At 36.5% G+C, this 13924-nt stretch overlaps 1 protein-coding gene across 9 annotated transcripts in view; it reads right to left on the reverse strand.

Moving 5' to 3' along the window:
• Positions 1-176: 176 nt before the first annotated feature.
• The window catches only part of CACNB2 (calcium voltage-gated channel auxiliary subunit beta 2), a 246915-nt gene continuing 233167 nt past the window's right edge, over positions 177-13924 (reverse strand). For 5 of the 9 annotated variants that reach the window (XM_035319475.1, XM_035319473.1, XM_035319479.1 and 2 more), the window contains 2 exons: positions 12620-12805; positions 177-7915 (listed from right to left, as the gene is read on the reverse strand). In XM_035319475.1, the coding sequence (XP_035175366.1) occupies positions 7427-7915; positions 12620-12805 (675 nt within the window). In that variant the 3' untranslated portion in view covers positions 177-7426. The remainder of the gene's footprint in view (positions 7916-12619; positions 12806-13924) is intronic. The other 4 variants (XM_035319476.1, XM_035319474.1, XM_035319478.1 and 1 more) reach the window with 2 other exon arrangements.

A 13924-nucleotide genomic window follows, 5' to 3' on the forward strand; every position in this document is an offset into this window, starting at 1 on the left:
CACGACGACTAGGGAGTTAAGGTCCTTTAGAAAATGCAATCATAAGTAGTTGGGAACGATTACTGTGAATTTTGGAAAAAAAGGGGTTTCAGTGGAGATTTACCGATCGTTAATGCCTCATTAAGTAGTGCTTCAGGAAACACTGTAACGTTTTACAAATAACTTTTATAAATTGATACTTAGAACCTCATTTCTCTTTTATTTTAATACAAGCAAGATTCTCTGTACACATAGTATATACACAAAATACGATTAGGTTTTGTAGCATGTCTTTTATAGCAGCATGAATATATTAAACCATCTCACTCTGGGAATGTAAATAAATATTATTTCAACATCAAACTTCCCATGCATAAACTGTATTGGTTCCCAAACAGCCTATTGGACTGGCTGACAAGTGACAATTTTAAAATCAAACATTTGCAATAGAAGGGGCTACAGCTGTGATGAATATATCAAAAGACAGAAAACAATGCATAATATCATCTGAAATGTTGCAAATCACCTTTCAAACAACTAAGAATATTAACTCCTTACTGGTTAGAAAGCATCAACGGGTAAAATCATATGAAAATTGAAACTGGGGAAGCATGCTAATGAGAACTGACTTAATACACTGCTCAAAGTTTTAATAATCTAAACTTCTTAAAGGTGTTGTATATATTTAAAAAATTCTGCTTCAGTTACAGAGGTGTTCTCTGTCTGAATAGTGTTCTCTGTTCTTAGTACTGCTGGAAAGAACACGAAAAGCGGAGGGAAAAAGTAAGCACGGTTCAAAAACCTAAACTGACATCTATGTTTTGTTGTGGGCTTTTTTGTTGTTGTTGCTGTTTTCCCACTGATTTTCAAAGCATTATCTGGAAAAAATATCTTATTTTGCACACATGATTATTTGGTTGGATTAAAGACTGACATCTCTTTTCTAATTTGCTTTTGTACTGTCAGATGTTCTTCTGCATTTACTCAAAACAATTTATAAAACTCTGTCACTAGTCTGGTTCTGTACTTATATTTGCTATAAATGTTTTGATATATCATGTTTTGTACTGTTCTTGAATAAATCAAATGTCTCCTCTCTTGTTCTGCTAAGGCTGCTTAGTACATACTCTATAAGGCATATCCTAACAGACCAGGAGGAGGGAATTCTTGCTTACTTCTGTAGCTCACTCCTTGCTGTTAACTATGACATGCCAAAAGAAGATTTAAAGTAATCTTGTTTCATCAGTTGTAGGTGAGATAACCCATTTAGAATTGTAATCACTTGTATTATAAATTACAGTATTTTAGTCAAAATATGGCTACAATAGCTACTTGGTAACAAAATGTATTAGTCCTTTACTGTAAGTACATATTGAAATCTTTAACTTGGTGCTAGTAAAAAAGCATATTTTTTCTCAGAATATATAAACTCTGTAAACATTAATCAGCATACATAGACTATATGTTGAAATTTGCACATACCTATAAAGGGAGGATTTTTTGCCTCCAGTTTCAGTAGCAGGATCTGTGCAATGCTGAATTCTTTGTGAAAATTTGAGAAGTTCCCATATTTATTAGTTATAAACAGGCTTTTCAAGAAGGTGATCTTACTTGATTTTTATATGAGAAATTTCTTAGCACTAACCCCCCCCCCCCAAAAAAAAAAAGAAAAAGTAACTGACTTGGGTTTGATTCCAGCGTAATTGCAGACCAGACTTAATGTGAAAAAACACTGCCGATATCTGAACTTTTAACTATTAGAGTTATTTCTGCAAAAGTCACTGATAGACTTGAAAAAACAGTCAGTGTATTAAAGAGCTAAGCCTCAGCTGTTTCCCCTGGACCTTCTCTCTGCTGGTAATTCAGGGAGAGGGGATGACACAAGGAGAGAGAGAAAGAGATTGCTCCATCGGGCAGTTCAGAACAGGAACTTAATTGAGATGCTTCAAATCATCCCTTGAAGGAGCCAGCCTCGTTTTGACTGCGGTCAAAGCTTGCTAAGTTAGATGTCTAAAGCTGGATAGATGCTCTTTTTGTTTCTCTTTCCAGTGTGACTGTAACTTTAACTAAAGTTACAGGAATCATAGTATTTTATTATTTTCACAATCTTAATGTATGGACTATATGTATTTTAATACCTAATACGGTTATTTTCCTGATAATGCTTTGCAGACTGAAACATGCTTCAGTATCTGGTGCTGAAGCACACTTGCAGTATATAAAATACATATATATATATATATATATATATCTCACGCTGTGAGATATTTATATATTAAATTAAGAAAAAAAAATGTCATTTTTAATGAAAGATTAACCCTACAAAATAGATTAGGTATACAATCAGATCCTGTCTGGAAAAAAAAAAAAAAAAAAACTGAATCCAAAAAAACCTTTCCCTGCTTGCAGAAATAGCGATTAGTAATGATGCCAAATCTAAATATTTATTTTGGTCAATATAAAAGTACTAAAATTGACAGCCTAGTATAGTATGATATATTATTACACAGCTTCTTTCTGTTCATGTCATGGAGCCCAACAACTTTCAGATCATAGGGTTTCATGTGCTCTTTAAGGAACAGAGAGTACTTTAGTAACAGGTTAGTCAAGATGATTGACAAGTAATAACTTTGGAATGGGTAATCTAAAATAAAAAGAGCCTTCTTTTTTGTTTTGTTGTTCACTGCTAAAGCTTTATGAACAAATCCAGTTTGTACTGTTAGAATTTACTGCCAAGTAGGATGCCTGATAGATAAGTGGTAAGAATAAAGTAGAAAGGAGACAGATAATATAGAACAACCAGCTGAATCTCTATTATATCTGATACAAATCTTTTTTGGGGCTGCGTAGGAACACATCTCTCGAGTGATAAGCTATAAAAAGAAACTGTCCATAAAACTACCGTAAGCACATATTTAACATAGTTTGTTATATAAAAGTAGGGAAATAAATTATAGACAAATTGCCGAACAGTAAATCTGACTGAATAACATTTGAATAAAAATATTCACAATATAATGTCATCCATGTATTTTAAAGATGATAGAACAGCTAAAATTTTGGTGAATAATATGCAATAAAATAATAAATATACATAAATGTACACCAGAAATATTATATTACATTCTCAAAAGGAATTTCTCTGTTCTTCGTCAAGACTGTATAATAGTTGTTTGCGGTGTGCTATTTTCACAGAGGGAATACAATTAAAGTCAAAATTGTAAGAACAGAAAACAGGCTCATCAGAACGAGCACTTGGGAAACAGCCTGATGCATCAAAGCAATCAGAGGTCAAATGTAACCAGAAACAAAAATGCATCTTGAGGAGGCCTCAGTAATGCCACAGGAGGTGGTTTACTGTAACTTTGTACTTTTTGGACAGACACTGCCGAAAAGCCATCGGACCACTCACTGCATTCCAGCTAAGGGAATGCTGATACGTCACCTTAAAACCTCTGCAGTTGTCACAGGACATGAATTTGACTTTACAAACCAATGGAGCTTAAAAATGATGATTACTAACAATTTCATAAAAGATAGTAAGTTTAAGGGGCAGGGTATTTGAACTGAGCAGGAACTTCATGGATAGGATGCAAAAGATCTGGATGCAAATGCAAAGAAAAGTGAAACTAGGTATCTGTATTGATTCAGGGTTTGATGAGTAGGATTGAATTTCCTTATCCTCCATTTAACAAACTCCACTCAAAATGCAGCTTTAAAACCTGCCTTCATTATTTAGGGCCAAATCTTTAGGAGACTATTTATATTTTACACCTTGAGAAGCAGAAATTGTCAAAGACTTCTGAAATTCTAAACTCCTGATAGCAGATAGAATACGAATTCACGAGTACTCTAGAAAACTTTTTTTTTTTTTTAAAAAAAAAAAAAAATCTGTAATTTTTCAATTCCTAGTCAGTGGATAAAATTTATGGACCTATTTCAAGATAGTTTCTTCCAACTCTTAACACCTAGTGATGCTACCTGTGTATAAACCTGTTGCTTATTTGTCCCCACTGTCCTGTTCCTTTACAGGTCTGGAGACTGTTAGTCCCACCTCCTTCCAGCCCCTCCTCAAGAATCCTTTCTTCCATGATGTCTGTGATACTAAACTGATAGATAGACTTGAGCTGCTGAACAACACTGATGTGTATTCATTTGAAAAGACATACAAAAAAAGTTAACACCTAACATATATACACAGAAATGTTAAATTGTATCACATTCCTTCCATATACTGTAATCCTTTAGAAAAATATAGAGTAGAGCTGACAAGACCAATGTATCACTCAACTATTTTATTTATTTTCCTCCCTTCTCACTCATTGTTTTTACCATCTTTCTGATTCATTTGAATAGAAATTTTACAGGTTATTTTGTACCACACATACATAAGACTGGAGCTCACTGGGACCTCTAGCATTCCTCAGGTTCAAAGCTCCTGAAACCAGATACAGAAATATGAACTCATTAGTATCCTAATGCAAACAATATTAAAATTTCTATTTGCAAAACTCTGCAAAGACATTTCATCACAATAACCTTTGATATGTCCTCCAGCTGGAGTATTTTTAAAGCTCCTTGTTGAAATAATTCTGTTAAAGTGCTTTTCAAAGTAGTGCTCAGCAGGCAGGTGGTATTGTGCAAAATCTGTAGTACAAGCTCACATTACAACTGATTTGTCACTCTTAATAACTGAAGAAAAATACCTTAGCAAGGCTAAAATAAACCTACTGTCTGCCTAAGAAATGTGTTAGTATGTTGCCTATACATTGTTAGTTGAAGTATACAAAAGATAATTCATTAACGGGACGGGGACATGCCTTTCTTTGTAAGATATTTATATTCCATAAATCAGTGTCTAGACCATACTTTAATATTAGGGCTTGGACTGTGCTCTGTATTTTCTCTTTATTTGTCTGTACATGGCTACCTTAATCCATGGTTTTAATATACTACTCAGTGCTTTGAAATTCTGCCAAACATTCCTTCAAAGTAATTTAAGAAAGGTGGAAAATTAACACCTCCTGTAGCAATTTTTTTTTTAAAAAAAAGAAAAGAACAAAAAAAAACACTCAAGGTATTGTAGTGGAATCTATACATCACTTCTTGCAGGACAAAACTGTCATGTAACAGTTGTAGGGAGCAACAGCAGTTTCTGAAGCTAGCAAAATACCTAAAGCCAGGCTATATAGAGCAAGACAATATAACATTAAAATGTGATCTGATATGATTCAAATAACGAACTCTTTCAATGTTTTTCTCCACTGATACCCTGACAATCCCCCTCATATCAAAAGCCACTTTTTATATAGTCTTATATATATCCATTGAGTAATACAACAGGTCTACTTACCTATGCTTCCTTTGTCTACAAGTCACTTAGTGATGTTTAGAGAAATGCTGAGAATTTTGTTTCTAGAAAATATATCCTTTCCCTTGTGTTCCCCACAGTTCATGCTTTGAACCAACTACTACCCTTGAATAACCACAACAGTCAGCAGCACTAGGAGGAACATCCAGGTATCTGACAGCAGAATTTCACACTCTTGAGTTGTAAAAATGCATATAAAGCATGAGAGAGAGCAAAGTATGTTTAAGAGAGTCAAACTGAACTGCTTGGATGCTAGAGAAAGCATGCACCTCCGTTTCACTAAAATGATATTCAAAATCAGGCAATGCTGATATTCCCAGAATTAAAATAATAAATAAAAAGAAATTTCAGCTAAATGAATTATTATCCCACTACAGTCTTTATATAATGTGATATTTACAGTGAAATACAAAAAGTATTTCATTCATACAATTACTACGAAGACTACACGTGATGCAGAACAGCCTTTACACTAGGCAAGGGTATGGAACCTGTAGCCAAAAATAATTGTGAATTTCCCCCCACTTACCAGTGCAACAGGTGTTCAATGCAAAACAAACTGTTTTCACTCCTTTTGATTTCAATGCATTTTCTCTAGTGAGCTCGCAACAGAGTATTTTGTCACGTTTTTCTAAGCTCTCACTGGCAGCACAACATTTTAGGTGAAGGAAAAGCAGTGAGCTGGCTGCAAAGTGGGAATGCAGAGGAATTGGCAAGTGTAGAAAACGTGGAGAAGCTACAAAAATTTATTTTCCAACAAAATAATTCTCCACAAGCTGTGTAAACTTTTCTTACTAAAACAAATACTCTAAAACACAAAGATTTTACATTTCCAGTGAAACACTCACAGTAACATTTGCCTGTTTTTACTCTCTTGAAGTCTGAACAAGAGCCAGCAGATTTATGCTTTCTCAATTACCTGGGTCAGTAAACTCCCTCATATTCCCTGACTGCAATTTGGATTTTTTCAATTAACAATAGAGTGAAGAAACAAACATGTTGGGCTTTTGCGTAACCTTTGTTCTCTTAAGTAGATTTTCACACTTTGCTGCCAAATGTGCACATGCACATGTATGCCCAGCCATCGCCCACCCACTCACATACACACCTCCATCACGTGTAATCTATTATTCTGAAAACAGAACAAAAAATAGGTAGTGTCCGTTGCAATTTCATGACCTGTCCGGAGAAGAATAATTTATAGCGGTAAATTAGTTATCTTTACCAAAAATTTAAAATTCAAAGTTGGGTTTGCAAGGATAGCATAAGGTCAAGTTGGTTAGATCCTCTGTCTCAAGTACTCACTTGAATTTACAGAAATAGAAGCTTTCTGCTACAGAAGAAAAAGTATTTAGATAGAACACTGTTACCGATTTCCCAAATGAGGCTAGTTCCAGTTGCCAGTAATTCAAAAGCAAATCTGCTGACTTGGTATTAGGACTCTAAAACAGTGTGATCAAACTTATATAGTAAGAAGGTGTCGGCAGAAAGAACATTTATAAACTGTATATACAGTACACAGTACCAGTACATAGAAAATTGATTTTGACTTTATGATCCCCTGTGTGTAAGGCAAGACTGAATTCCGTCCTCAAATGGAGACCACCAGAGGTACAAGCAACAGATAGTGGCTTTCAAATCAATATGCAAATCAAGTGCATTACAAATTAAAAATCAGAGCAGACAAAAAGTTTTAGATTTTTATGTGCTGATTCTTGCTTGCTGAATACACGGGAAGTTATTAAACATCAAATGTACCTTTTTCTTTTTTAAAAAACACTAACAACACCTTGATGGCAACAGATACTGTTCAAGTGGCAGCTACCAAAAAACAGCTTGAAAAACGGCATAGTACAACATCAGGAACTCTGCAGTTGTACTACACTAATTCATATAGCACTAACCAAAAAAATAAGTATATGAATATTCTATTTCATGCTATTGCTATGCAAGCAACAGCAATACAAATCAGCATACAGAAGGATACCATATGTTCTGCAATGAACAACCCAAAGATATTTTCAAGGGGCATTGTTGCAAGACTTCAAAGAAACACAAGAGTGCCAGAGGCAAAAGTTACTGACGGATGTAAACATCCCTGTTCCATTCTCCTGCATCGTTACGTTTTTTAGATATCACTTCTCCATCCTTGTCACAATATTGGTCCCTCGATTTATGACGACTACGTTGTTTGTTGCATTCATTGTGGTCCTGCTCCCGGTCCCTCTCCTTTGAGCGATGCCTTGATTCTCTATGTCTGTGATCACTGCTCCCATGGGACTCATCTCTGTGATTGTGATCCCTGTGAGAATCATAGTGGTCACCATGCTCATGTGAGTAGTCCTCCTTTGGCTCTATGTAAGCTGAATCTCTGCTATCTTGTGTTTCTGAGTCAAAAGTTTCTTGCCTAGAAAGGCCTCTAACACCACTGCGATGGTTATGGTGTTGGGTTGAAGAGCGATGCTGGGATTTCTTGATGGGTTCAACCCGTGCTTCCTCTTCAATTTGTGAACTGCTGCGTTCAGGGACTGAATGGTCATTCCTCTGGTCTCCTTGAGATCCCTGCTGTCACAACCACCAGTGAGTTCACATACATGAGTATAGATTTTAAAACTTTCCCCAATACCATATTAAACTAGAAAGCATTGAGAAAAAAAAACGAAATTTAAGTACACGACACTCCACTTTGGATCTAAACTAGAAAAGAAAAACATTTGAATTCAACTTTTACTGAAAATTCAGTATTATAATACAAACAATTCACTCTAATCAGAAAGGAGGGTGGCACTCAGTGTCTGTGACACTGACTCATCACCTGTGTTTTGACTGTGTCAGTTAGCCATAATTGCTATCCAGACAAAAAGACAGCATGCAGAAGCAGGACAAACTGCAGAAAAATTAAAGACACATCATGCCAGTAGAGGGCACATATTAGTTTAGAGTTTACAGATGCCTGCATGGAAACACACTATGGGAAAGTGATTACAGAGGGCTGAGGAGACTCCAGAAGAGAACCAAAGTACAAAACCTTGGCTTTTTTATAGTAGCTTCTTTTCTCTCTCTCTTTTTTTTTTTTTTTTTTTTTTTTAAGATACAAATGCAATTGGATCTGGAATCAATGGTTTGTATTATGATACTAATAGTATCACTGCCCTCCTGTTTTTCTCAGCAATAATTTGATTTCCTCATGGTAATGAAAAATTAAAACAGTAACTTCATAATTTTAAGAGTCCAAGAATACAAACCATTGCCAAGGAAAGCAGAAGGACAGTGATATTATCACCTAAAGAACTTCCTATCACACCACTGCTATTAAAAAAATAAAATAAAAATTACCAGGTAATATCAAACCTACTCTTCGTCAGCATAATGCTTTGAAATCACTGCAAAACGAACAAGTGGCATTATTTAACTCAATTTGGGGTTTCATTACATTAACCCGCTTTTATTCCCAAACCACAGCCAAAGGTTTTTCAAGCTTAATTGCCACATCTTAAGAAATAGTTTATAGTGAAATTGAATTACCCTTCTCACATTAGCTTAAGAACTTCAAGACACAATCATTGCTACTGGCACAAAATTAAAAGTTAGTTTTAACGGAGTTATACAGTCATTTGTTTGTGAGACTGTACTGCAGTTACCAAAGTTAGTCTAAAGTTTGTCCTCGTATGTTCAGAGCTATCTCTGAAAATAAAATTGCCTCCAGGGCAGCTCACAGACGGATTTTCTTTCTGTTTTTGTATGTTGTGGAAAAGAGCTGGGAGAAGGAAGAAATGTCCTTCAGCCACAGATCCTGGCAGGTGGGTTTCCTAGCAACCCAATAAGTAAAATTACAGGAAATTCGACAGGAAAAAAAAACTGTATTTTATCAGGATTTTATCAAAAGCAACATATTTCAAATCAGCAATTTGACATAGCCTCATTTCTCAGACAGTGTTTTGTACTGTAAACTTCCCAGCAACTAGCTGCACTGCTCCATGTGTTCCTCATTTGAAACAAATGGCATACGTGAGAACAAGGTGCCAGAAATGGCAAATACAGGCTTTTTGTTCTTGTTTTTATGATTACCGAGATGATTGCGATTTGCTGGAAGAAGAATATAGTAACTGAAACATTAATAGATGTGCTCCAGGTGAATCAAAATGGTTCTATGGAAGTAAACTATAAATGGAACCACGTGAAAAGTTAAAGAGTAAAGCAATGTGTGCTTTGGATGTGTAAACACATTTTTATTAGTTTGTCACTATGACTTTTTAAGACACACAAACTGGATACACACATGAAAACCCTTTAATTCTCGTATAGCCAAATGCTGACTATGTAGGCACTTCTATACAATTGTGACTAATAAAATCTGTCATTGCTGTGGTTTGAGAACAAATGCAAAATCTGAACCTGCTTTGAACAGAATCCTGGTTTAGAAACTCAGATGCATCTCCTCTGCTATAACGAGCTGTGAGCAGGAGCACGGTCAATACATTTAGAACCAATACTCTTATTACCCTGCAAGTGCAGAATAGTGTTGGGGGCTAATGGTATTTATTAGCAAATTCATCGACACTAAATATTACAGGGACACTGAGCTGGTACAGTTTGATTATGGATTAAGATCTGGCTTTGTGGTTCACAACCAAATTAGGGCTCTGAACTAGAATAGATTTTGCAGTGCAGAAATTTCATGGCCCAATCTCATAAGGTTTTCACCTAAAATGGAGAAAGTTTGTGATAAACTCATTTAATTATTCAGGTTGTAATTGCAAAGAAGTAGGGGTTCTTGAGAAGAAGCCTAAGCAGCGTTGAAACAAGAGGGAAAAGTCTGTGTCCACACACTCAATTAGACTTGCTCTCTATTTCCATCCAGAGGGCCCTTAATCACCTACACCATGTGCTTGATCCCAGTCTCCTTTTTGGAATTCACCAGCTATTTCCCTATAAGAGGAAATCTGAGAACAATTGTCAGTTATCAGGCCACTTTGCTCCAAAGTGCAGCCCATCAGATAGGCAGGTGGGGTATGGTGTTTACCAGTTTCATTTCAAACAACCCCAGGAGGCCTCACACCTTCAAGCACCTCATGCCATGCAACGCACACCATCAGCATCGTGCTATAAAAATGTGACTGGCAGCTGGCAACACAAATCTGCCATTACGATATACACCTGGGTCTACCAAAAATAGAAAAAACAATTGCATCTCATGGCAAAGGAGTGCCACATCGGACCCAGAGGAGAATGCTATCAAATGCAGATGAGGGCCTACCAGTCCAAATGGCTGGTGGCAAGATTTTTCTTTCCAGAGTAGTCCACAAAAATAGTATAAGACATACACTTTAAATTCTCCTACTACAGGGTCTCAACGTTATTGAGAGAATGGTTTCAGCTAATGTAAACCCACTCCATTCCAAGACCTTGACAGACTCAGGTTTGGGATGCCAGCTGAAGGTGTGTCATAGGAAAATGAAACAAAAGGAACGTTAAGTTCTACATTCCACAAGGGACCCCCCACTGCTCCACACTTTTGGATTAACAGGCCTACAAACAAACTGTGAAACTACAAGTACACTCTTGTTTTTAGTCTTTAAAATAAAAAGTAGTTAATTTGTAGGGAGATACAGATAACACAACATTCAAAAAGGTGTTATCAACCTCCATATAACTCCTTCAGGGCAGGTGGTTAATAATATGAGTAAGTGAATTATAAATCCACACCCAAAAGATAAAATTCTTGAGCAAAATAATTAACATATCTACAAAGCAAAGGAAGTTTATCTAGCAAGTCTGCACACAATGATACTGAATTTCGTACTCAGAAATTCTTCCAGCTCACAATTTTTTCAGGGTGTTTCAGCTCTGAGGATAGAAAAAAAGGCAGAAATGAGCTACAGTTTACAGTCTCTTTTCTTGCAACTGCTTCTGAAAGCAGAAGGAGATACCCTGTAAGGTTGGTAAAGCAATATTCCTCATGAAAGACAGAACCTGGTAAGTCTGTGGTCTTCTAATGGGAAATAAATTCTTCAACACACACACAATTGTTTTGCAAGACCTTAACAACAAAAAGCAATTTAAAAAACAAATATTCAGCATTTCAATTTGGGTGCAGAGACTTTTTTTTTTTTTTTCTCCTTTATTTTCTAAAAGGATGTATTTTTCTTAGCCAAAGCAAGAATTTTAACTACTATCTAGGTACACAATTTTGGTGCATATATGTTACTTAGGTGGAAATTCAGATGTAATAAGACATTCTTGGAGCTGGAACAGATGCATTTCAATCTCCACTGTAATCTCAACCTCAAGGTGTCACTCACTGTTTATAATGAAGTCCTCATTTCAAGCCATGCAACACATATACAGAGGAAGGGCTCTCTTTATGCTGAATACCTTGATACAATTAAATAAAGCAAAAGTGGAAAGAGAAGAGAGAGGACACAATATGTCCAATGACAACAGGCAGGTCAGTGCAGAGGTGAGAAAAAAATGATTTTCCCAGCTCTCTAGACAGTACCTTGTGGGTTCAGAGCAGACTGCCTCTTGAGGTCTGTCTGCAATATGCAGCAGGACTCTGATTTTATGTCAGAGTTTGGCTTGAAGGAAATGCGTACTTTTCATAGCAATGGCCAATGAATAAAAGAGAAAAGGAAACACTGGGAGGGCCACCTGACCTTTAGACTTCACTAATGCAGTTAACCATTTTCAACCTCTACAACTGTACAACTGATACACACCGATTCCCCCTGCCCTTTGGGGATCTGCTCTGTACTTAAGCCAGTTTGTCACGGAGGGCCTCTGGGGCTGGAATTTGTGTAGTAGAGATAGGGTGCCTATCAGTCAGAGATTTACCAGAGGCAGGAACATGCATAGCATTAGCCCAGTTTCATTCCTCTGACTGGATTCCATATGACCAGTTATAAAAATACTTGTGGCTGGTACACGTTACTGCCATAGTGGCATTCTGGGGACGATGAAACCTTAAGTATTCCACTTCAGATCACAATATGTTTTCAATCAAGTTTGCTTAGCCTTTGGCATCAAAAACAGCCCACTAGTCAATATGCTAATGCATGCTACCGTGAACACAGCAGTGGTAACAATAACGTGACTGTATTCGGCTTTTATACAAAAAACGGGCAACTGTCTTCTGAAAAACTACTTACTCTTATCACCAGCTGTAAGATGTATTCAGCATATTCTAGTATCAGACTAACACTGTGCTTTGGAAGGGGAAGTTGATAGGGAAAAAAAAAAAAAAAAGAAAAGATGGCATAAAAACTGTACCTGTAAATTAATATTTGGACCTGGGCTAATAGGAAGAGTGGCTGTTGCAAGTGTGCGAGTGAGAAGCTGGTTAGGAGGATTGCTGCTAGGTGGATGTGTGGCCTTCCAGTAGGCTTCCAAATAGTCAGCAAGGTGCTCACAAGCATCTTCCAGCTGGTTCTCATCAAGAATTACATCAAACATTTCCTAATAAAGGAAAGGTTGTAGTGAGAATAACCACTTGATTAAGGGAGATCAGCTAGAGACATTATCACACTCTCCATTCATCAGAAATGAACCACATTTATAACACCTGTGTTAAGATATTTCACTTTTTTTTTTTTTTTCATGCAAGTGATACAAAGGACAGCAATCAGAACTACTGCTAATGTTACACTTGCCAAAGCAAACCCCCATGAATTCCAATTAGTAGCACCAATAGTCAATAAAGATGGGAAGAAGCAGCTTGAACAAATTTTAAAACTCAAATATTCAGAAAAAAAAGCTTAAATATTAAAGCTGCAAAGCTACTGGAACAAAATGGAATGTGAAGAAAAGGAATTCAACCTTCATACCTAGAATAACTCAGTCAAAATGAAGGCAAACAAAGATAATTAACTTATAATAGTAATAAACGTGAGTAAGAAAGAGCATCTAGTTTACAAGTTCTGTGCAAAGATTAGTTACAACCATCTAAAGTTAGGAGGAGAGTTTTCTCTCTGGTCAGGGAGACAGAAGTTCTCCTGAAAGCACCTCTGAGATGCTATGCATGTTTCTAGCATTGTTCGTTGCCTTCTTGAGGAGCTGAGGAGACTAGTCTCGTAATGGAGATGCTTGAACTTAAATGATGAAATTTCCACATCTGAAATTGAACTGAACCTTTATCTTCTGGGTTCTTAACATACTCTTGGGAGTTGAGTAGGCAGATACTTGCCACATTTTGCACACAGCTGGGGTCTCATCACTTTATACGTGGAACTTGAGAGAATTTGCATAAATGCATATCAACAGAAGAACCACAGGGCTTCTCAGCTACATGGTACCCCACAGCTCTTTGCCTAAATTGTGACCAAGAACATAAGCAGTGACAGACTGTGGTAACGTGCTCATGGAGAGCTACTCAAACCACCTGCCTTATCCTAAACTGCACAGTCATCAAGAGAGTTCATTAGTCCATTTTCAGAAAATATCACCACCCCCCAAAAGTAATAATAATAAAGGTAAAACAAAATCTCGGTTTGTTCAAGCAGTGAATGTGTTCAGCACACATCCTAGTAACTGTGACAATGAGTGTTTTTTTTTTCCGTGTACTCTTGTGAAGAACCC

The sequence above is a fragment of the Oxyura jamaicensis genome, chromosome 2 (genome assembly GCF_011077185.1).
Source record: "Oxyura jamaicensis isolate SHBP4307 breed ruddy duck chromosome 2, BPBGC_Ojam_1.0, whole genome shotgun sequence".
In the NCBI taxonomy this organism is placed as follows: Eukaryota; Metazoa; Chordata; class Aves; order Anseriformes; family Anatidae; genus Oxyura; species Oxyura jamaicensis.